At 38.1% G+C, this 24,710-nt stretch overlaps 1 protein-coding gene across 5 annotated transcripts in view; it reads right to left on the bottom strand.

Moving 5' to 3' along the window:
• Positions 1-878: 878 nt before the first annotated feature.
• Positions 879-24,710, bottom strand: part of IGF1 (insulin like growth factor 1) — a 78,717-nt gene continuing 54,885 nt past the window's right edge. For 2 of the 5 annotated variants that reach the window (XM_019446612.2, XM_019446613.2), the window contains exons 3-4: positions 23,344-23,525; positions 1,068-7,666 (exon numbers count right to left, since the gene is read on the bottom strand). In XM_019446612.2, coding sequence (XP_019302157.1) covers positions 7,607-7,666; positions 23,344-23,525 — 242 coding nt within the window. In that variant the 3' untranslated portion in view covers positions 1,068-7,606. Of the gene's footprint in view, positions 7,667-20,578; positions 21,838-23,343; positions 23,526-24,710 lie in introns of those variants that run through there. The other 3 variants (XM_019446611.2, XM_019446610.2, XM_019446609.2) reach the window with 3 other exon arrangements.

Below are 24,710 nucleotides of genomic sequence, written 5' to 3'. Positions count from 1 at the left end.
CCACTCTTACAGATCTTACAGGAAAGCAAAAATGTCATTTTAAAAAAGCAGCTGCAATTTTACTCAGACGACCTTGAAGGAAGACAAAATTCCTCTTAGGGACAGAATTGCTCTTTTGTTTAGGAAAAATCACCTTTGGGGCATATTCAGTAATAAAAAGTGAGCAGGCCCTCCTCCCACTCCCACCAAGGGTGAAGCTGTGACAGGGAAGATTGCTCTGCATGAGAATGAAATAGAATGTCCTTGAAAGTTCTTTCTAAGGGAAAGTTTGAAGGATTGGATAGGAAGTAATTCCAGGGAGAGTTTGCTGAGGAGAGGAAGGGGTCTTACTAAAATGACAAGAGACACTTGAGCAGCCAGAGATTCCTTAATGGATTTTAGTGACAGTGATGTTTGACATTGGCAGCAGATTTCTGCCCCATGCTTAATTGCCTCCCACTTCATCATCCCCAGAGCCTTCAGTGAAAGGCGGTACCCACATTAGCCTAGTGTGAAGGAAGGGAGAAAAGTATTGTCTAGGGGGGAAGGTGGAGAGAAACAATGCGGTTAGAAGCTCATGGCCACTGGAAGCAAGATGCTGAGCACAAATAGGACAAGGAGGCCTGGAAAATGTCAGTGTCAAAGGAGAGCCGCAGAAACTCTGAGGGAGTCACAGAGTAACGGTGAGCTGCACGTGGGAAAATAATAAACTGGTATGGCTAGGAGTTTCTTAAAATAAGTACGAGACTCCTGAGCCTTTTAGACATTTAGGTAACTTTCCAAATAGTTCATGGGAGGTTTAAGAAAAGGCAAATAGAATGAAATGCTTTCATATAACAAGAGGGAAATTACTGATCTTTCCACTTTGTGCTTCCACAAATACTGCTATGAGTTTGATATTCAGTAAAGAGTTAGAAAAATTTATTGAAATAAAAACCCAATGCTGAGAGACCACATTCTGATGGAACCACACAATATTGGGAGTGTATTGAATGCTACTTGTAGATGTGTCCTACATGATAGAAAATCTTTTCCCAGACCATTTGTGTCATGGATTATAACTCACTGTTGGGTTACAGTGAGTGGGGTCAGTTACTTAAACCTGCTTTATTGTTAATGCATATATTGTACAATTCATACATCTTTTACATAGTTTGTACAAGTTCTTTGAAACATTTATTGTTAAATATACTCTGTAAATTCTATAAGATATCTCCATCCTGGTATATGATTAGTTTTATTTTTCTGGGTAAATTTTTTTGTTTATTTATTGCAGTGATTTAATTAATAAAAATGCTACATAACAATAGAATTCTTAAGGAATGACACATTACACCAACATTGTCCAAAAGAACTAATTAATCAAACATGATTCATTTTAATGTAATTACTAAAGAAAGATATATCATTTTATTATGACGCTCTAGCCATACATTTTTCCAAATATGGTTACTTAACAGTAAATGTAAGATAACGATTCAGTTAGTTACAGTTTTAGAAGTCATTAGGATTGATATCCTCTGCCATAAGTGAATAATGATTTCAAATGCAATCAGAATTAATTTAATAAAAAAATGCCTTTGAACTAAGACAGATATAATGAATGACCAATCATTATTTTCTTGTTCCAAAGTAGCAGGGAAAAATTCAGTGTCTGTAAGTGTCTTTATCACACCTGGTTTGTAGGTGTGAAAAAACAAACAAACGTATGAATCAAAGCACATGATATAATCCCAGTTCTCATAGTTCATTAACTCTCTTAGTAACAAGAGATCTGACATGGTACTTGGGGCCTTTATGTAAACTGAATACAAGCTGCATGGTGTTTGAAAGTTTTTAATATTTGAATAGACATTTTAATGATACACAGACACAGATAAGAGATGTGAGTAGACAGTTTGAGGTTGCAGACTCCCTCCTGCAGTGTGTTTAGCAGCAGGTACAAGATAAATATCCAAACAAAATCAGAATAAGAGATTCACAAAAGTGACTTTGCACTGGGTAGGTAAAGGGGGCCAGTGGGTGGCTTGGAAGGGATTTTGAGTTTTGTTTTTATTTTTCCTACTTTTACATCAGTGTAGTTTGGGTAAAAAAAAATGAATATAATGTTTACTTTTAGGCTACAGTAGGCCTGGGCAATTAAAAGAAAGGGCAGATTCTAAGTCTTATGAAAGGTCATTTTGAAGGTGACAGGTGATTCAGCAAGGACTAAGTAGGAGAAACTATCTCCATCTTAAATCACATTTCAATTGGGCAGTAACATTTGGACTTTGTGTTCTCCATTTTCAAATGAAAAAAATTTTTTTTCCCTTCAAAGACCTTATCAATGACAGCTGAAGAATGGGGAGAAAGAAGGACCATGTTTAAGATCAATGTGTAACCATAAATTAAGAGGGAACATGAGGAGTATTTATTTTTAAAGAGGTCCCTTTAATTCCAGGGTTTCAGCCTGGTCACCCCTTTATAAAATTTTGAGGCAGATACTAAATGAATGACTGGGAGGAATAGAAACAGTTTCAAAAACTCCCTGGGCCTCTGTCTTATCTATGAGAGGTTTCCCCAAAAAAGTATTGTTCCAGATAGGACTTGGTTATTTCAGTTGGTATCTTTATCCTGTACCATATGCACTTAAAGCTTCAGACAGTCTTCTCATATCCTTTTTTTTAAATAGAAATCACACACACAAAAATACCTATGTATCAGTTTCTAATACCTAATAGGAAAGTCTTTTAGAATATTAAAATAGCAATAAGCAAATATGTACTATAAGATTAAACACTAGCATTGAAAACAAACAAACCAAAAACAAAGAATCAACTAAATTTTCTTCTTGTTTTTGCCCCCTCATATTCTGAACTTCATGATCATTGCAGGCAAGGGGCATAAAGAATTCTTGTATTAAAAAATCAGATTTATCTTTTGAAAATATTGTTGGGAAAGCACAGGTGATTTGAGTGGGAATGTTCTTTCTTATGAAAAGAGCCAAACAGGATCTGTCTCTAATAAATTAGTATACTCTTTTAAGATTAAAAATAGCAAAAACATTTTAAATAGTCTGATTATAGTTTCAACAAGTCAAACATACACTTCTATCTAGCCTATAGTTTTAAAGAGTCTATGTGGGTTTAACTTATCATCCCTCATTCCAATACAAAAAAAGAAAAGAAGAACCAAGTCATTTTTGAACATTAAGATATTCATAAAGACTGTATAAAGTAAAAAACAAAACAAAACAAAAAAACCCAAAACAAAAAAATCTTCACAGATTGTTAGCCATCTCTTTCAACGATTTCTCATAAATTCTTCTCTTTCCTTATCAGTAGATAACCCCCATCTCATAAGGAAATACTTTCCAACACTTCCCAATGAGATCAGTGATTGCTTTTTATGAGAGCTACTGCTCTTTGAGATGTTTAGATGAAGGGAGAATATCTTCTATAAACCAGTAAATGCCAAAGAATGACTTAAGGGGGATATGGCAGAAGCTATTTTTAGCAGATTTAATCTATGCCTTTTTTCTCTTTGTTTTTATTTTCTCCACTTGCTGAATATCCGTTTTTAGAGCAGAGAGCACAAAAATCAATAAGTAACTTTATCATCTTTTGTTCTGCCAGTTGCCTGTAAGGTCCTCCCCGCCCTCCATTTATACTCTATGCTCTTGATTAAGGTATTTAGATTGGATAATATATTGCTAATTTTTCTGAGTTTGAGAGCCGGCAGAATAATGGAGGCTTCTAACTTCAGAAAAATGCCATCTTCTGCCTCCACACCCCCAAACTCACAATTTGGTGAACAGTACGCTACTTGTGAGTGATAAAAAGTTGAAAGGTGGTGGTGACTAGACCTAATGCTATTTTATTAAGCCATCTATCTATAGAATTGTTGTTTTCATACTTTAAAAAAATATGTCTATGCTTTCTTTTTTTTCTTTTTTTTCTCTTTTTTTTTTTTTTTTTTTTAGTCAAGTACTTTCTTAAAGAAACAATAGCACCACATTGGCATAGCTGGCCAAACAATAAATGGGAAAGCAAAATGTGCTACATCTTCCATTCAAGCAGTCTCCCAAGTGCATAAACTAGTAACAGAAACCCTGGAGCCACAGTGCATGAGATGGTTTCATCTACATAAACATTGACATTCCAAGGAGGGGATGGATTCTCAAGGGAGGCCAGGCTTTTTTTTTTTTTTTTTTTTTTCAATAAGATTTTCCAAGGAAGTGATTTCTTCTGAGTATTCCATTGGACCCTTAGGATGAGCGTGTGTGTGTGTGTGTGTGTGTGTGTGTGTGTATACATACATGCACATGCATGTGTGTATGGAGGAGTGGGTATTGCAAATTTTTCTCTATCTCTAGAAGAGTAGATTCTGATGTAAAGATACATTAACTTTTTCAGTGGAGCCTCCTCATCTTAAAGTCTTCAAAAGATACTGTTCTATTATTTGGGGAATTGGGAACAGAGATTTGATGTAGGTAATTCAGTATTGTCAGTTAAACTAGAACTAAGTCTGTTATTACCAATATTGACAGCTTTTTCATAAACATTTTGAAATTGCCTCATTTGAGAAATCAAAAGCAAAGCTTATAAAAGTTTTGACTTGTGAAATTTCAGGTGCTCCTTTCTATCAATCCTGTGTCATTCTGCTGTAGAGTATGGCATCAACTGACTTTTGAAGTTTTACATTGATTTGTCTTCTAGTTTTATTTCATTTTAAAATAAGATAGTTGAGTTAGTATAATTAGTTAATTTTTAATTCATTGATTTATGGTATAAAGGAGAGGATTATATGTTGGAAAAATTAAGAAAGATAATATGACTTTGCACATTTAAGCTTTCTTCACTGGGGTATTTTTGGCTGTGAATAGAATTATTAAGTGAATCAAATAAGTCATAGACACTCTTAGAATTACCATATTCAACTGTGTCTGGAAACTCATAGGTCTGCAGAGGATTACAGGTAAAGTTTTGCTGGGAAACAGTAATTTTAGAAGGTATACATAAAGAACACGAAATAAAAACCAGAAGTGCCATTTTGGGAAGAGGGGTCAAGCACCTAATTCCATCGAACACATCTGTCTGGAAAATAGATGAAGGGCAAAAATGAGTTACAGTTTCTTTTACATTTGTCTGTAGTGATCAGAACATTGCTCAGCATGACAGAGGTGCTCAATTCAAATAATGCTGAGGGTCTGAGGGTTTAAACACTTTTTGGCTGAGCAGAGATACCTGCTCTATAGGCCTTCTTTTGGGTATGTCTGAAGATCCAGGAAGTCAGACTTTTTCTGGTCTCTCAACCCTGAGGTGAACCAGTGGGATGAAAACTAAAGCTGTTATTTTTGTTTTCTATGTACACTTTCTAAGAATAAAAAGGATACAATTTGCATGAAGTAATCAAGCCTGGTTGCTTTTCACCAAAAAGTTTGAAGGCAGATAAAAAGATCTAAATGATGGATGATTCATTGTTCTAATAAGAAAATCTTGATAAGTAGATGGGAAACATTTTCTAGGCCACCATGGGCCTGTCCTCTCTGTTGGATTTTCTTGATATCAATTTTCAGTTGAATGGATAAGATGCACCCACAGCGCGTCAGGGGTCACTTCTGTAAGCAGACATGAAGGAAAATTTCTAGTTTTGAAGGAAAATTTTGCCTCTCAACTAGCAACTCTAGTCAAGTATATTTTAACATAAATTAAAAAAATATATATATATAAGTAAATACAGCTAAGGAGAAGCACAAATTTATTAAAGTAATTTTGTGATTTTTAAAAATTAGATATTATTTAAATATTTGAAATCTTAAATATTTGAAACCATTTTTTTAGATTGCCCAAAGAGAAAGAATAACTATATTGTTCAAAATGAATAAAGTTATCATTTATAATATCGCAAAAAGTATTACCACATTACTAGTAACTGCCCGGAAGAGTCAGATGGAGTAGTTGCTGTTTCACTGGTGGAAATCTTTTTTTTTTTTCGTTTCCTTTCTCTCTTTTCATTTTGTATTCATAAATCCAAACGCAGAATTCAGATCAAATGTAAGTCAGACATTTCTAAGTTATTTTGAAAAGTGTTTTAAAGGAGATGGAGCTGTTAGCTTTTAACAACTAGATAGTTGGATAGTTCATTGGATAGCTTCACTGACAAGAATTAGCATGTCAGGAGCATTTGGCTAATCAATTTTCTAGCTATATTGCAGATGGGCTGTTTATAGAATTCCTGGCATCCCAGCAACTCAAGGGCTCTGACCGTGTGCCCTCATAGCAACCCAGGAGAAAATCTGGAGCGTTATCTTTTTAATCCTCATACCACCCCTGTGAGGTAGGTAGATGGCATATTGCCCCCATTTTGTAGATGAGGAAACTGAGGCACAGAGAGGTGAAGTGACTTGCCCAAAGTCACACAGCGGTGAGTCCAAGACAGAGTGGGCAGATGTTTGTTTCTTCTGTGAGAAATAGAAACCAGGACGTTAAATTCCTAGCCTTCTGCTTTTTCCACTCCTCTCTAGACTCACCAATCAAATTTGCATCAGCGGACTTTGTGTCTTAAGTTTCTCTTGGAAGGCATAATTGCAGGAATTTTGCCTTCTTTCCCAAATGGATGGATTTTTAGTACCCTTCCCCTTTGTGTCATTTTTGGCTCCAGGCTTCTTTTGTTTTGCTTTCACCTTTTACCGTTTTGGCCAGACTCTTTCATATAACAAACTACAAAATAGCACCATTGTACTAAAAAACAGAGTTTTACATACTGTTTGTGATACATCTTGTATTCTTGATATGCTAAATTTACATAGTGCTCTATATGGAAAAAATAAAAAGAGAGAAATTACTAATCAGGTTGCACACTAACTCATCATTTGAAAGAAGTGTTGAGAGTTTGAGACTTTCTATGCTTAAAACATATGCCTAAAAATGATTGGCCTCAAAACTGCAACTACTTGCATTTTTTTAGCAGGATGTGGAAAAATAAAGCTTTGTGTCTAAAATAAATGCATCCAACTTATATTTGGTACAAATGCCACAGATGGAATCTTTTGGGTTAAAATCTTTTGGGTGTGCTACTGGACTGCTTGTTACTGCTCTTGAGGAGGCCAAATTTGGCAAATATAAAGATGATGAGGTGGGAGAGGGGGTGAAGATAGACAAACAAGATTATCAGACACTGTAAAACAAACGGCCTGTGTTGCGTAGAAAGAAGTGCAAATAAAAAAAAAATTAATAAACCACTTAGACAAGGCTGCTGAATGAATGGCTCCAGCAGCCAAGACTCAGAGACAAATTTAGTGCGACTGGATCTATACGACGCCCATGCATTTGTGGCTCTTGAGAGGCAGGGACTAAGAAATATATATATATATTTCTTTTTTTCTCTATAGAACATTATTGTTAAAGGATCAACAGCAATCTACCAACTCCAGGACCATTTTTGCAAGGTGCAAAGCTTTTAACAATCACTCTTAAAGACAATGTTGGAATGTTTACTTGCGTATTTCATTGGGGGGAAATGCCCATCTTTTGAAATGTCATCAAACTTATTTTTTGGTAGGTCTTCTGGTGTTTATCAGGTAACTCATACAGAGCAAAGGATCCTGCCGGTGGCATGTCATTCTTCACAATTCAGGACGGTCTTCCTACATTCTGTAGTTCTTGTTTCCTGCACTCCCTCTACTTGCGTTCTTCAAATGTACTTCCTAAAAATAAAGGAGAAAAAGTGACATTAACTTGAAGTTTTATGTACCCTACCCATCTATTTGTAACATGGGGTTTCAACCTTTCCTATTTTATGCCTCATCAGTCAATCTCATAGAGAGCTTGGGTCTGTTTTTTTTTCCTAAGAAAGAAGTGGATAGGCCTTTAGTTTTTACTTTAGTCGAACCTCACTCAGGCTACTTTTATGTGCCCTTGGTGTCATGAGGACCACAAATTGCTTTATAAACACACAGAAATATGTTTCTATTCAACTGCCGCCATCACAGATTCGTTGACAGGTAGGAGATTCTGAAAAATTGAGAATTCTGGCCTGTGGCATCTTTCCCCGGTGAAAGAAAAATAAAAAAAAAAAAAAATTTAAAAAGGAACACATTCTGGGATCATCCTCTATTGTTTTATTGCATTTTGTTCTATTTTAATTATTGTAAAAAGGAGACATTTCTTTTTCATTTTTATTTTTTTCTTCTTTGGACAGAGGGAAAGTTTTAGAAGTAGAAGATTGGGAGGTTTTATAATTGATTTAGAATCTATCAAATCACAGACATACTGAGCTGGGTTCAAATCTTGGCTCTTCCATGTTTAGTTATGTGTGAACTTGTGCAAATGGCAGTCTTTTGTGTCTCAATTTCATCTATAAACTGGCATAATAATAGTTCCTACCTGTCGGATTAAGAATTAAAGAATTAGGGGGGTGGGAGGGAGGGGAGGGTGGGTGATGGGCATTGAGGAGGGCACCTGTTGGGATGAGCACTGGGTATTGTATGGAAACAAATTTGACAATAAATTTCATATTAAAAAAAGAATTAAAGAATTAGTATTAGTATATAAGTAGACTTATAATAGTTCTGGCACATGGTAAGCACCATGTAAGTATTAGCTATCATTATTATTATTATTATTATTATTATTATTATTTACTCATTATTACTATTTTTTCATCTTCATTGGAAAGTCACCTTCCTGGACTAAAAACCCTGGTTCCTTGCTTTGGTGCTACCATTCACTTATTAGCAAACAATGCTGTTATCCAAGGAATATTGAGTTTTGCTTAAAATAGATGCCCTAGAGAGACATGTTTGTCTGTTCACTGTTATATCCGTATGTCCAAAACATGCTTGGAATATTGCAGTTGCTCAATAAATAGCTAGAGAATTAATTAAATGGATGACCATAATGGACCCTGTAATAATGTGAAGAACGAAGTCATTATGCTTTTCCTATGGTTATTATTTTATCCATGAATATATTTAAATAGGAAAGTTTATTTAGACAAATAAGATGTGAATTAAATCCAGGAAGAAATGGCATTTGCATGCATAAACATAAGGTGCTTCTCCTCTTGGTTTCACCTCTAGCCAGGAGGACCTTAGAGGAGAACATAATGAATAGTTATTGGTACAAAGTGAGGTCGAGAATCCGCAGTATCCCTTTTCCCCAGAACATGCTTTCATCATGACCCAAAACAAGAGTGCTTATTATGATGTCTGGAATCTCCAAATTCTTCCTCCTGGCTAAGGTAACAACCGCTCAATCCAATCATTCTTAGGAACTTAGAGGTCATTGTAAGGACCTTGGAGATTGCTCAGACCTGAGACCTGCAGAGTGTGAGAAGCTGGAACAAAATTAACTACAGTCTCTGGAAATAATATCTATTGGCTAAGGCCCATAGAGATTGGTAATTTTTTTTAAACATATTTTCCAGCTCTACCTGGAACATTAGAGTTATCACCAAGTCCTTCAAAAAAACTAGTTAGCACTTTGTAAATTGGTGGTCAATATCCTGTACTGACTGAATAGAAGGAAGATAGCGTCATTGTATAAATATGTTTATTAAAATAACTAGCTCAGTGGCCATCGAAAAAAGCTTGTGGGAGGAAGTTTGGCATTTGTACAGGATAGCTTGAAATGCCATCTGTTTAAAATCCTGGCACTTTCCCCCAAATATCATACAACTTTACCAAGTCCATTTAATGTTCATATGTTGCTGTACAAAACATCTACTGTTAAGCTACCAGTAAGTTTGTATTTCTAATCTTACATGTTATTCTGCTTGCTTAGGAATTCTCCCGACAAATGGAAGAAAGACAAATGGGGCTACAGAGGAGGATCACTACTGTCCCAAACTCCTTGAAACATTTCCGTTCAATACTCAGTGGACCCTGCTGATGGTAGGTGGCTCCCAAAATGGCGATTATTAAGGATACCACTTCTCTACCAAACTGCTAGCCAAGTAACAGGTCTAGAAATATACTAATTTGAGTTTGCCTTTTTTCTGTTTAACAGGCATACCAGCTTGGAAAAGAAGGTTTTTAAGAATCTGGATAATGCCCACATAGGAAAATGCTCAAGAATGAAATAGTAACAAATTAAAAGAAAGCTAAAGGAGGTGCTTAATCTCCAATCTTTCTCTCAAACCAAATTAATCCCAGATTTACAGAATAAAAAAATTCAGGTATCTTCTATATTTCCCTCTTCAGATTCATGAAGGCCACAGCAAAAAGGATTGAGTTTAGATTGGTCAATCATATAGATCTTATCCTTTTCCCCAACAGAGAGATTCTTTTTCTTTTCTCTCAAAGTGGAGGTGTAAAGTGTCAGTCTGAGCACAGAGATACTCTGGCCTATTTCTTCTGGGTCTGTTTCGGCATTGCAGCAAAACCATGAGCAGAAACTCACTTGAGTAGAGCAGACATTGCTCCAAGTAGCATGGTTCCCATGCACAAACGCGTAAGGTGGAGGCCATTCAAAACCAGCTGGGATGTTGTCTGGTTTGCATTTGGCTCTCTTCCCAGGTTCTCACATGTGACTTCTTTGTTGCAGACAATGATGGTGACAAAACAAAAGCACTCAGGGATTTGGTCTCAGTCGCATCTGTTGCTTTGCTCATTGTCTTAATGTAATTATGCCGGCCACCCTTGACAATGGGCAGCAAGTGGAGGCATGTTAGAAGCAGCCGGAGCTGGCACCCACTTTCAGTGCACTTCTTGAGGGTTATGAAACTGTCCCACATTCAGCCAAGCAAAAACTTTTCACTTCAACAGCTTGTCCAAGACAAACAAACCAGCTGAAACTGTTTCTAGTATGCAACTAGACAGATTTTTGAAAGGAAAACAGTAGTGAGTAAATACTGTTTCCTATTGACACCAGGGAAGGTAAGATTATTTAAAAAAAAAAAAAAAAGTTGGTTCTCTAGCTCACTCAGGTTGGTTGAGGAAATTTATCACTCTGAAGGAAACCAACTCATCAGGGAATATGTTTCAAGGTCCTAATATGCAATATACATTATAACACATTATGTACCACGCACAGATATTTAGGAAGCAGAAAAATGCCCTGAAATGTTGCATGACATTCACATTCTCCCATTGTCTTTTGGCTCTTATCCTAGCTCCTAACTTTATAAAGGAAAACAATCCACAAACTTTTTGATGAAAAAGATCACTGAGAGCTAATAGCAATGGCAGTAACAGTAACCTTGATTAATATTTGCAGACACGTTATACTTTACACAGTGATCTCTAGTAAGGTGATATTATTTGCTTCAGTCCATTTATAATCTGAGGCTTGCTAACATTTGGTGACTTGCTTGAGGTCACATAAGAACAAATTGATAGACCTAGGACTAATAATAAAACAATTTATTATTTAAATAAGATAATTTTATCACTTAGGGGCTGGGCACTATATTATGTATGTTAATTGCATATATTTTTCTTAATTCTTCTAGTTCTCTTGGGGATGGACACTATGTCTTGCCCATTTTACCTTGAAGGAATCTGAATCTTAGAAAACTTGCCTAATTTTTTATAAGGAAGATGTGACCATGGTTGGGATTTGTACCAGTTCCCTCTGATTCTGGAGCTCATCAGTTAGCCACTCTACCATATTGCTTCCCCAGAAGATAAAACAATATTGGGTGTTTCAAAATCCAAATCTCTTTCCAATGACAATAACTGACAATGTTATGAGCTGCCCATGATCCCAGATGGTGGTAGATTCTTGTTTAAAGGGTAAGGCAAGACTCTAAACTCAGGAGTAGGGTGCCCTCCCTGACCACAAGTGTGAGTTGGGCCCCATGTCTATTATTATTGATAGAAATCTAGTAGCACAATATTCAATTAGTAAGAGTGAACCCTGTGGATATTATAAGCCCTTTTTTTGCTGCCTATCTTTATGAGATTTTGCCTGAGAAACAGTATCTAAAAGAAGGATGATAATAGTCTCTTTAAATTTCAGAAAGGAAGTAGTGATGTTTTCAATAGACTGTTTCCATCTCAACTACTCCAAACAAGTAAGTATTGTATGACATAAAGTCTAAGAAAAGCCTGGCGCCCCATAAAAAAATGCTGGGAAGTTATTGTCCAGCATGGAATATCAGCAGCTATTGTATAGCATAAAGTCATAATTCAGCATTGACCTTCTGTTAAAAAGGGCAAAATGAGGAAAAGAGATCATATAATTGGAAAGATCACCCACATATCAGCTCTTTACCTGTTGAAAAAAACATGTTATAGCTATTTTGCTGGTTTGGCCTGGAGACACATGAAATTGTGGAGAGTGGTTTAAATATTTCAGTATCAACTTTGATATCTCTTTACTTCAGGGAATCACAAGTTCAAATTCCATGAGAGTTGGGTCAGCCTTTCATCTCTGGGAGCCAAGAGAGTAAGTGTCATGCAATCTACTCAGCGCTTTGGGGTGTGACTTTTAAAACCAAAGGACAAAGGTGCACATTCTGAGAGGCTGGTAGGATGGTTGCCTCTTTAGCAAAGTGAAAGGTATATAGACTGGACACAATGTCAGTCTGTTCAGACTCTTATTTTTTTTGGAAGTTACCTCACCCTACTTTTTCTGTGGTTATGATGGTAATGGCCATTTTTCCAATATTACCCTTTCCTCTAGCCATGGGGAATGGCCCAGAGCTGGCACCTCACCCAATGCCAAGACTGAGTTTGGTGGGGATAGAAGGTTACCCATTCCTGAGAAACACGAGATTCCTTTGTTGGCAAACTTTCGGTTCAAGGACTCCCTAGTGACTTTTCTGAACTTTTCCTTAGCCTGTATGGCAGTATAGGACACTTTCACCCAATGTTCTCTCTCCCTCCCCTTCTCCTTCACTTGGGGTCAGACTTGCATTGTGTTCTGAGGGCTTGCCCAGGCTTCCTCGTTCCTCCCCTATTTCCTTTCACACTGGTATTTTTCCTAATGAAATCCTACTCTTTTAGCCTAGTCTCATCTTGGTTTCCCCAAAGACCTAGGCTCACATACCTGGTATAGATCCCATCTCCCCACGTAGGAATTAAGGGACCTTTGACAATCACTACATTGCTCTCTCCTTCTCAGTTTCCTCTTCTGTAAAACGAAAGAGTGGGGTAAGGGCACCCACCTCATAATGTTGTTATGAGTGCATGTGTTTACCCTTACACATTTACCTGGCATAGTTGTGTGCGAGAAAGCCTACTATTTCAAGGGCCCTTGATTTTGATCTATTCTGTGAACTCATTTATTAGCAACATCAGTCTGCTCAGGCTTCTTTGCTATCAGGGTTTACTCTGCCTCTATCTTTGTTGGAGTATTGATGTGCTACAGAGTAATGTATGTGTTTGTTTCCCCACTGAAAAGTAAGCTCCTTGAGCACAAGTAGCGTGTCTCCTTCATCTCCCTACCCTCCCCATAGACATGGTGCTTTGAGCAAACATAGCAAACCAGGAAATTCTTGCTAAATTGTTTAAATTTTTCTGAAGAAGTAGTGCAATGGAGTTCAGGCCAATAGCAACCCTTGCATGGCGTCCTACTTTTACTGTCCTCTTCACAGGGACAAACAGCACAGAGCCCCTCCTGTCTTGCAACTCACAATTAGTAGGTTGTGGCACAAGAAATATCAATGGAAAAATGCAGAAAAGAGAGGGTGGTACATGGTTAACACAATGGAGTCCATTTTGAGTATAGATTCTGGTCTGGCCACTTGTTAGAGCAAGACTTTGGCGAGACTTTTAGCCTTACTCAGCCCAGGTTTTTACATCTATACAATGGGGGATAATTTTAGTATTTACCCTACAGGCTAATGGTGAAGATTAACTGAAATAATTCACTATAAACCTTACCACAGGGCTTGTGCTTAATAAATACCAGGTGTTCTCACTGCCCACCCCCCATTTTTATAGTTATTGTTGTCAAAAAGCATCCCATGGCAGGGTGCTGTCCTTTCCCTGGCTGGAGAAAGGGAATCTACTTATTGGGTGCTCAGAGCTCCCTTGAGTGCTGGGATAGCAGATGTATACCTCTTTTTTTTTAGTGACTGGTGCATCCCTAGGAATCCCCGGGATTTAGGGAATTTATATTTGTCCCATAATTATTCACAGATTATCCTGATTTAGCAACTTTCTTACTCTTCAAAAGATACCACCTGACTCCATTTAAATATTTCTGTCTGTGATGTAAGAAATCACTACCAAAATTGTTTAAAAGCCTGGGAAAGAAAGAAAAGGCAAAAAAAGGCACCGAAGGGTATTTTCCCTCATTGGCAAGAGGTATTTACGTTGCCTTTAATAGTCTTGAAGGATGTTGTAAAACACTTCAGGGTTCAGTCTGCTTAGACTGTTGATTTTATGGGCAGCTTGTTTAGTTAGCTGTTTGTGTTTGTGTTACATTTTTAAATTAAAAAAAAAAAAAAGATTAAGCACACTATCTTTCCCAGAAGGAGTTGATTTTGGAATTGCTGAAAGGTTCAAATGTTGTGGTATTTTAAAAAGTGAAACACCAGATTCTAGCAATTTCACTGATATGTGCTAAAGATTCAGCACATTTTTACCTAAAAACTGGATTTGATTATTTTTTTCTCTCAAGCCTCCAAAATGCCATTGTTTCATCTGACATACAACTTATGCAGGGGTACTTACAGTGGTGTGTGCAGTGATTTATCTTACAATGTTCTAAGGCCCAGGGTTGTACCTTTCAGTGTCATTTCAACACCATAGTGAAGAGTTCACAGAATCGGTAGGAAAGGGTGTTGTCCTCCTCTACTCATTCTTTGTGTGTGTGACACATCTGGGCAGAACACTCAAATGTTGTGTTCTAAATTTTCCTCCTCACTGAGTTGAGAGAAATTTTGGAAGTTTGGAAGGCTTGTCTGAACTTTTAGGATGAACAAAATAACACTATGACAAGTTAAAGTGATTTGCATCTGTTTGAGGTTGATGGGAGCCTTTCAGCATATAAAAGTAAACACACATGGTGCCAGACGGAGCTTTTCCAGGACAAAAACATGGCACAAGAACAATTCATGAGTGTATAGTTTTTAGAAATCAGAATTGCTTCATTGTGCCATCATCACTTTTACCTCCATCCTAATATTCGTTTGAAGAAGGAAGCATGTCATTATTTACACAAGGACAAGCCAGAGCATCCACTAGTGGCCTAAGTCAACCAATACTGACAAAGTAACAGTATGATGCTATATATTTACTGATTCATTTATACTTTTCTTATTTTCTAGTCCTGCAATGCCTCATGAAACTACTCAAGCATGCCACACTCACACCATGACATGAATATTGCATACCCTCCAAGTCTACAACAGTCCAACTGATTAGAAATTCTTGTCCAACCCTCAACCTGCCATGGTCTTGAACCTAATCATTTGAAATTTTTGTTTTGCCATAACTGTGATCTATGGCTAAGAAAAGAGCACATCATATTTTCACAGATGGCAGAGATGGCTGGTCTTTGATTGCTTGACCTCCTGGAGCTGGCCAGACAGAGAGCCCCATGCAAGCATTTATATATTTTACACAGAATTATATTAAAACTTTTGACATATGAATCCCATCTTGGAAGCCTGGGCCTCTTGGTCAGTTTGGGTTTGATGGAAAATCTCTTGGTCCCTCATTGGGAACTTAGGTATTATTTTACCAGACAGAGGAGTTGCCATCATGTGCAGCCTTTCATAGGTCTTACTCTTAACATCCTACCTTCTTACAGAAATTCTGATCCTACCAGTTAGAGGAGCCAAGGAGGATGGTAGAAACGATTGCCACCTTCTTTCCAGACTGACAGTGACACATGCCTACTCAAATAAATGTATGTTCCTTTATTTGATCCAATGGGAACAAATGTGTATGCCCAAGTGAATTGAGGAGGTTAGACTTTTATGGTTACAGAAGGGGAACATGGTAGAAAAAGGCAGTTAATAGTTTTTGCCAATACCCCCAATCTCTAATAGAAATAGGGGAAGAGAATGCTGGAACGAAGACAGGCTGGATGCAATGACTTTTGTGCTAAGTCAAGAATTAGGCCTGAAAATTTCTATAGTTGCAAATTGGTTCTGTATGAAAGTTTCTGTTTTCTGATTTATAGAGTCACTCTCTTTCTCTATAGATCAGATTGGAAGTAGTTGAAATCCTTCGACCCTTAGGTACAACAGAAAGAAAACCAACTTCTTTCTGCCCCCTCAGTAATGTTTCCTTTATTTCCTGAATAATATTTAACTTAGTACTAAACCTGGGCCTTTGAGAAGACAAAGGGATAATGTGATTTCTCCTGAACGATGATTAGTTTTCCATAAGAATGTGCCTTCAGTGAAAGAAAAGCAAGGAAACTGCATTTATCTATACTTTTGGAAAGTGATTCACCCTAAATTCCTAGTGATTGAAACAATACTAGAACACAAAACTATACAAACACACACACACACACACGCACGCACGCACGCACGCACGCACGCACATGGAGAAGGTAGAGAAAAGAATCCCTTTCTTCTCAAAGCTATTTTCTGTAGTTAATTACAGATTGTAAATTACCAGCAAGGGCATTTAAAATTAAAATTAGTTGGTTGTACCAATAAGCATTCTTATTTCTATCAAACTTCTATCAAACTTCCACTTTTTCAAAAGAGTTAGTTTCCTGACCAAAGGTCTTAAAACTGTAACCACATTAGTTAATAAAATAAAGCTAGGAATTTTCCAAAATGTTTTCTAGCTTTTGTTACTTATCTAGCAGTAGCCCATCAGATCTGTAATTGAGCTTCTAGTATATGGTGAGAACTTTCCTGGCTGCTCTCAAGAAGGATCAGATATGGACTCACAGGCCCATTGTCCCACATCACACATAATTTCCCTGCTGTTCTCAATTTCTATTTCTCTCTTTTTGAGTTTAAATATAAGTCTGTCTTTCTAAGCAATCTCTTTTGGTTGGTGGATACAAGTGAGGTAGCACTAAAGGCATAACAGAGCCCCATTAAAGATGAACCCCAATGTCAGGGAAAGGTGCTCAAATTTCAGTTAATACCCTGAGGATGGAGAAGCTGATTTTGACCTGGAAGTTTGGTAGCCATTGAGTAACATTTCCTAACCTCACCCGCTCCTTTAAAAATGGATTTGTCTTGCTTATTAGGTCAGTAAATACTGTCACTGATTTTCAAAGAAATCTGGTAGCTGGGCCTTCATTCATTTTGATGAGCATACAACCTGAGGAATTCTTCACTGAAAGAAAAGCCAAGAAACTCTGTTTACCTATAATTTTGGAAAATGATTTACCCCAAATTCCTAACCTCATAAAAGGGCATTCTGCTGCTGCTTCACCTAAAACAGTTTATCTTCTTATTGCTACCAAAGGCTTCCACTTTAACTTCAAACTATCAACTTTGCCCTTGGATTAAAAGTCAACTCCATGTTACCTAGTAAATAGTGCAAAAGCCCTATTCCTTTCACATAGACAAGTAAAAAGAATAGACTTCATCTTTCCCCATGGATGTTAATATACTTAAGAAACTGCAAAATGTATTACTTAAGAAAACATTATTTCTTGGTGGTGGTTGGTGGGAGGGAGGTGGTCAAGGGGTGACGGGAGGGAGAAGGGTCTCTTTGAGGACTCTTTTTTTTTTTTTGCTTCTTTTTCCACCCTTACATCCTAACAGCACGCACATTCGAAGCTGTATGAGCTTTTGTTTGTTTTCAAGAGATGTTTGAAAGAAGATCAAATGCCTGTGAAAGGCACTGGATCGGCAGCCCTAGAAACTGAAATGTCCCGGAAGCTGTGTGAGCCCGGAAATATCCCACGTTTCTATTTACTTTGGCAATTTTACTTAAAACTAGTAAGAGCTGGAGTTCATGCTACAATTAAATTTTCCTCAGGCACCATGAAATGAAAACACATATTACATTTGATTTTAACTGGTTGAGAAAAATGGTGGTTTTTTGAAAGTTCATTCTGTGACCTTGAAGTAAAAGTTAGCAGTTCCTCACATGGGAGAGCTGAGCTTCCATTTAAGTTGGAATTATTCATAGCACTGGTGTTCTCTGGGTTGGAAGGGCTCTTAGATCACTGAGTTCCCTTCTATCATCTGCTTGAAACCCTACAATTCAGAAGTGCTGAAAATTCACCAGAAAGTGCTGGCAAAGTTGGCCTCGAAGGTTTTGGTGATACAAGACTCACTTCCACATGAAGAGATCTGTTTCTTTTTCAGATGGCTCGAATTTTCAGAACTAGGTAAAATAATATCAACTAAAACTCTAATAGTGATTACTATGTGCCAGGTACCATTTTAAGCAATATAAAAGTTTGTGCACACACATTCACATACATAATCTCGATAAATTCTCACAACTGTAGGAGACAGATTCAATCAGCACCATCATTTGACAGATGAGTAAAATAAGGCACAGGTAAATGACATGATTTGCCCAAAGCCACACCACCAGTAAGTGAGAATCAGGATTTGAACCCAGGCAGTGTTCTTAGCCAGGTATTCTTAACTACTATGTTTTATTGCCTCTTCAGTCCTTATAACTCTCCTTCATGCCTAGTACAGAGGATGGCACATTGTAGGTGCTCAATAAAAATATTTTTCAACAAATTTATTTCAGGATCATGATTCCTTATATCTTCCCATTTGTTTTACACACAGTCAATTTGCCCTAAGAGAAACAGTAGAATTTTAAATGATGATCAATACTCTGCCTACTTCAAGAAAGCAGCAAGGAGAGAGATAGGTACATAACATTCACTATAAAGTACTACTCAGACAGTTGCCACCTTTAGCAGTAGGTCCATGAATGATTTCAATTTAAGCTATAGAGGGAAGTTCTAAACAGGCAAGACTTGGGTCAGTGCAACTCCTTTGCTCTCCTTTTTTTTACTGTGTCCTTGCCCTGCTATCCTATGCCAGGACAAGAGGAGTCATTTCATCTCAGCAATGCTACTCATTTTTATGGTCTTTCTCTTCCAGTATTAAGCTGCATATAACAATTATTTGTCTATCTATTTCATCCATCCATCCATCTAGCATTATATGCCATGTATCACTAGGTGCTTAGTATTGATACTAGAAAGGAGGAGATGGAAAGACTATAATAGATGCTTCCTGTTTACCTCGTTCATATTATTCAGAAATCATATGTTAGGAATTCAAGATGACTGCTTTAGAGTTGATAAAACCCATTCTAAGAAGAAGTGTATTATAAGCCATAGTGTGAGAGTTAAGCATTCTTTAACTAGAAAGTTCTATTCCTTTTTTTTCTTTTAAAGTCTTTGCCTTACTTCTTTTGAATGAAGTTTATCATAGAGGATAATTAATAGCTTATCCAAAGCCTTGAGTCATAATTGACATTTACTCAGTCAACAGTGAAATAGGGAAGAGAAAATCTCTAAGGAACATTTCCATAGGACACAAATCATTAATTCTTCTGAGGAACTTGAAGAGCCATCTGTGTTTGCAGGCTACTCTCAGGTGGTAGTCACAGTAAATATTGGCTTATGCCTGAGACTGGTTCCAAAGCATGGATGTCTTAGCAGAAGAACTCAGCATCTCCTGAATAAGGTGGCTGGCTAGATGGGCTTAGGCACCAGCCTAGCTTTTGTCATTTCAGATCAGCCAGCCTTTTGTAACCACAGCAGAAGTGGCTTGGCTCCCATTTGGGGCTTTGACATGCTTCTGACTGGACATTTTCCTCCTGGGCTAAGTCTTGGGCATGGCCTTATATGTTTTGTTATGTTATGTTATGTTATGTTATGTTATGTTATGTTATGTTATGTTATATTTATTATATAATCCTGGGTTTTCACTGGACCATAGAGGAAGAATGATCCTGAAGTAGAAATACAGCAGGGACATGAAGGACCAGGCAGAAAGTTTCCTTTATACCATGACATCTTCAAAGTAGGTTACTTGGATGAAATGCTTCACTTCTTGGTTTAGTCATCTTCTTACCCAAAGTCTCATTATTTGCTTGACTGACCACTTTTCTCTTATACCCTCTCTCAGCATTTATAATTCACAATTTGGATGATCTGGAGACTTTTTGCTTTATATCTATTAAGACTCTAACCCTACTAATTAAATCAGAGACGCTGAAGGAGAAGATTTACAAGACCTAAATTCTGTGATTCTACTTAGCTCTTTTTACCCTCAGGGAAATCCAACCCCTTGCTCTCATTCATGTTCTTCCTTCTGGTGGAAAAATATTGAATTAATGGAAGATTTCATCTGCCTATTTATGCCCCATATTTTCCTTTTGGAATTCTTTCTTAGTCCATGTTGATTATGTGCTCTTCTCTGCTGGCCAGAAGGAGGGCAGCTTAGAACTCAAGTACGTCTTTACCCTTTTGTGGATCTCTGTATCCTTGTCTTTAAAATGAAAGGATTGGGGTGCCTGGGTGGCTCAGTCGGTTAAGCGTCCGACTTCGGCTCAGGTCATGATCTCACGGTCTGTGAGTTCAAGCCCCACGTCAGGCTCTGTGCTGACACCTCAGAGCCTGGAGCCTGCTTCAGATTCTGTGTCTCCCTCTCTCTGACCCTCCCCATTCATGCTCTGTCTCTCTCTGTCTCAAAAATAAATAAACATTAAAAAAAAAAAATTAAAAAAAAATAAAATAAAATGAAAGGATTGAACCAACGAACTTCAGCTCTAAAGTAACACGGTCCTAGGGTTTCCATGGAACAGAAACTCATAGGATTTCATATATGAAAACCTAGATTTGTGCGTGTGTTTGTGTGTGTATGTGCGTGTGTGTGACAGAGACAGATAGACATACACACAGGTTTATAGGAGATAGAATCAGAAGGCAGTGATCAGACATTAGGAATCTGTTCTGGGCTGAATTGTGTCTCTCCTCAGCCATTCATATGTTAAAGTCCTGACTCCCAGTACCTAGAGTCCTGACTCCCAATACCAAAACTGTTTCCTATTTGGAGATACGGTATTTACAGAGGTAATTTAGTTAAAATGAGGTCAACACCTTCACCTGGACTTTCAGCTTCCAGAAATGTGTGAAAATATCTGTTGCTTAAGCCACCCAGTCTGTGGCGATTGTTATGGCAGCCCAAGCAGACCAATACATCTTTTGTATCTGATTCCAAAGTGCAAAAAAAGAAAAGGTTCAATGACTCCTCTTGCAGGTTACCCCACAGGCCTCATAGGCCTTTAAGCAAATACTGGATGCCCTTTGGCCTCAACCTGGACTTGACTAAGAAATGCAGCCTCCAATGACACTGCAGGAAAGAAAATCTGGGAACTTCTATGACACAATTCAGTCTTGCTGAGAATTTTGGGCTAATATTTAACTCTGGACATATATTGACATGGGCAATTTTTCTATAATAGCTTCACACAAGATTTTAAAATACATGTAAAAGCCTCGAATTTTGTCTTAATTCTTTAACTCTCATTTGTTTTTTGGGGGAGGGGAATGTAGTGTCTTATTTGCCTTTTTTATAATTTTTGTTCTTTTTTCATTCTTGCCACTGTCTTTCTTTGGACTTCCTTGAGCATTACGTTTTTCTTTTCCATTGTCTCCATGTTTGTTATCCACATTCTACAACAGGTTACTTCTCTTCCTTCCATCACATTCATTATCTAGCTCCACCAGGCCTACTGTTCTTCATTCCTCTATAGCACTTCCCACTTTTCTTTATTGCTGTCTGCTTCTCTCTCATCGTCCTTGCCTCTGTCTGCTTAGTCCTTCTCTCCTCCATTTTCCTTTTTTGCCTCTGTGTTCAGTTTCTAGCTCCAGTCTCCCTTCTCTGCTCTTTCTTCTTTCCTTTCATCTGCTGACTTGCTTCCGTCCCCACCTTCTGCTCCCCTCCTGGGTGTTTCTTTGGCCCACCTTTCCTTCTCCTCTGAGACTTCGTTTTCTTGGTGGTAGATGGGGGATGATACTGTAAACATCACAAAAATAATTGCATTGAGAACAGGTGGTTCCCTTGGTGTCCCAGAAGACAGAGCCTTTGAGTCAGCCCAGAATGCCCGGGATCCATGTGGTACAGGAGACAGCATTGGTGCTGGAGGGATGTCTAGGCCTCAGTCACAAGAACCAAGCTTCTAGAACTTTGGGACTGATCTCTAATCCCCACCCCCTCCCCAACTAGAAATTGAGAGGAACTGAGCCACCTAGGAAGAGAAAGATTTAACCTGTCTTTGTCCCCGCAAGCACACTTCTCAGCCACATTCTCCTGAGTTACTTCTGTGGTGCTTCCTCCCTGACTCACCCATTGGCTACTGTGTTCTCTCTGCACCAGACTGTGCCCAGTCCCTTTCCATCATTCAAGCTGGCTCCCTGGGGTCACATCTCTGCTAAGCTCCCTGGTCCTCCTCCAGGCTCAGCTGCAGTTTAGGACCAGGAAGCAGTAAATGTGTCATTGTGAACTTCTTGGTTTCTCTTCTTATGCTTTCTGCACAATGCTAGTTTGGCCTCCAAAGAGTAAAACCACAGTTTTTTTTGTTTGGGTTTTCGGTTTTTGGTTTTTTAAATAGTGCCCCCAAGGAGACCCTAATGAGAGCTTTTCTTTCCTTACTCACCCATCCTCACCTTATTTTTTTCTCCTTCACCTACCGCCTGCTCTTTAGTTCTCATTCTTTCTACTTAGTTACTAGAATTTAATCACTTCGACTCATTTCTTCACCCATTCAACAAAATTTATCAAGTGGCTAATGTGTATTAGATGATTTATGTTGCTTTGGATGGCATAAATAGTACCTCTGAGGTTTGTTTGAAGTCTAGTTCATAGAAAAAGACATCTACAGATTTTGATCATTAGAAATTTCTAGGTGTTCTGAGAACCAAACAGAAATTTCTGTTTTTAATATATTTTTCTTTAATCAGGTTTGCCATTGAATGTGAGTTTCAAATACTTCCCATTTTAGCACATTTTTTTTCTTTGCACCTTTGCAGAATACCAGGACTTGAAAAGTTATGTGCTTTGGTATTAATTTTAATTATGACAGACGCTAACACTTGTCCAACAGTTACTTTGTGCAGAACGTGAAAAGAATTGCATGTGTATTTATTAATTCTTAAAACGACCTGGTGCAGTAGGTATTGTATCAGTTTTACCGATGAAACTAATGCTTGGATAGGTTATGTTACTTGGCCACGGGCTCTCAGCTGGTGACTGGTGAAGCTAGGACTTCAGTTTTATCTGATACCAAAGCTCACATTCAGTGACTGTTCTCCATTGTCTTCCAGTATCAGACTGTCCAGAGCGGTGAAAAGGAGACTTTGCAATATGGAGTGACCAAAGGGATGGACATCTGAGGTGAGAATGGTGGTTTTTGGACATGGAAGCCAGGAGACTATGGGACATAGTTTCTGTTTGGTCTACCCACAGGCATAAGATACCTCAGTCTCTTGAGGATGTTGGATCCCTCCCCACCAGCTGGCTTACCTTCTGAGCCTTGGGCATGTCAGTGTGGCGCTGAGCACGGACTGAGCGGGCAGACTTGGCAGGCTTGAGGGGTGCACAGTACATCTCTAGCCGCCTCAGATCACAGCTCCGGAAGCAGCACTCATCCACGATGCCTGTCTGAGGTGCCCTCCGACTGCTGGAGCCATACCCCGTGGGCTTGTCTGTACAAATCAAACAGAGGGGCCTGGCTTTAGAGGGGAATCAGCTATCTTCACAGTTCCACGCAGCCCCTAGAGCCTCTCCTCTCCCCACACCTGGTCAACCTACACACCTCAACCTCTTCCTGAAGCTTCCCCAACAATTCCTGATCCCACAGATTCTTCTGGATCACAGTGTGTCTCTAGACTCTGCATTACACTCCTTAGCACTAACTCATGCACCATGCAGTTTATTTTTGTTAATTCTCAAGTTCTCAGAAGCCTGTAGTCAAGGATCTTATTTATGCCCAAACCCAGTCTTTCCTTATATATTCCCTTAGTTTGGAGGCTGCTAGGAATATTAATTAAAGGAAGATCATGTTTCAAGTTTTCTTCATCTTTTTAGCAAATTTGCATAGTTTTTATGCACAGGATGGCTCAAGTGTTTACTCTTTTGCTTAACTGCTTCCATTGTAACATCAAATTGAGTTTCAAAGGGCTCCTCATTTTACTGACGTTGCTTAAGGTCATTCATGGAGTAAGGGATGGAGCCAGGGCTCAAACTCAGATCTATTCCCTGCAAAGTTCAAGTTCCTCAGACAGCCCAGGAGATCTGTTGAGTAGCTATGGACAAGACACTTAAGCCTCCTGGGGCCCAGTTTACCCACTTGTAAAGTAGGTTTAATACATTCCTTATAAGGTTCTATAAGGATTACATGAAAAAATGCACTAAAGGTGCTTAGAACACCCCCTGACATATAGCAGGTCCTAAATAAATATTGGTTCACCTTCTCTGAGTATCCTTTTCCAGGATCTTATATGGTCTCTGAAGAAACAGCTTTTGTATTAACTGCATCCAGAAGCCTTGGAACTTGGAATTGGTAGCAATATTAATGTTATAGGGCTTCCTCTCCTTTCACCCTAGAGAGACCAGAGCAATCAATTCTGTTTTCTTATAGAATAACTACTACACTGAGACAGAATGAACTAAGTGTCCATCTTTCATGTGATTCTAATTGCCCAGAGGGCATATGATGAATCAAATTTCTTTTGATATTTACAAATCAATTAGACCTCTTTACTTGGCAAGTAGGTTTTGGTTTAGTTTATTTTGTTTTGTTTTGATTTGGACACACTTTTCCTGGCTCTACAACTAAAAGAGAGGGCAAAACAAGCTTACAGGAACTTAAAATGTACCTGAATTCTTTG

Source organism: Panthera pardus, unplaced genomic scaffold, assembly GCF_024362965.1.
Source record: "Panthera pardus isolate Hobbes unplaced genomic scaffold, ASM2436296v1 HiC_scaffold_6, whole genome shotgun sequence".
NCBI lineage: Eukaryota > Metazoa > Chordata > Mammalia > Carnivora > Felidae > Panthera > Panthera pardus.
Note: the sequence above shows the minus strand (reverse complement) of the source record. Positions and strands in the feature narration are given on the sequence as shown.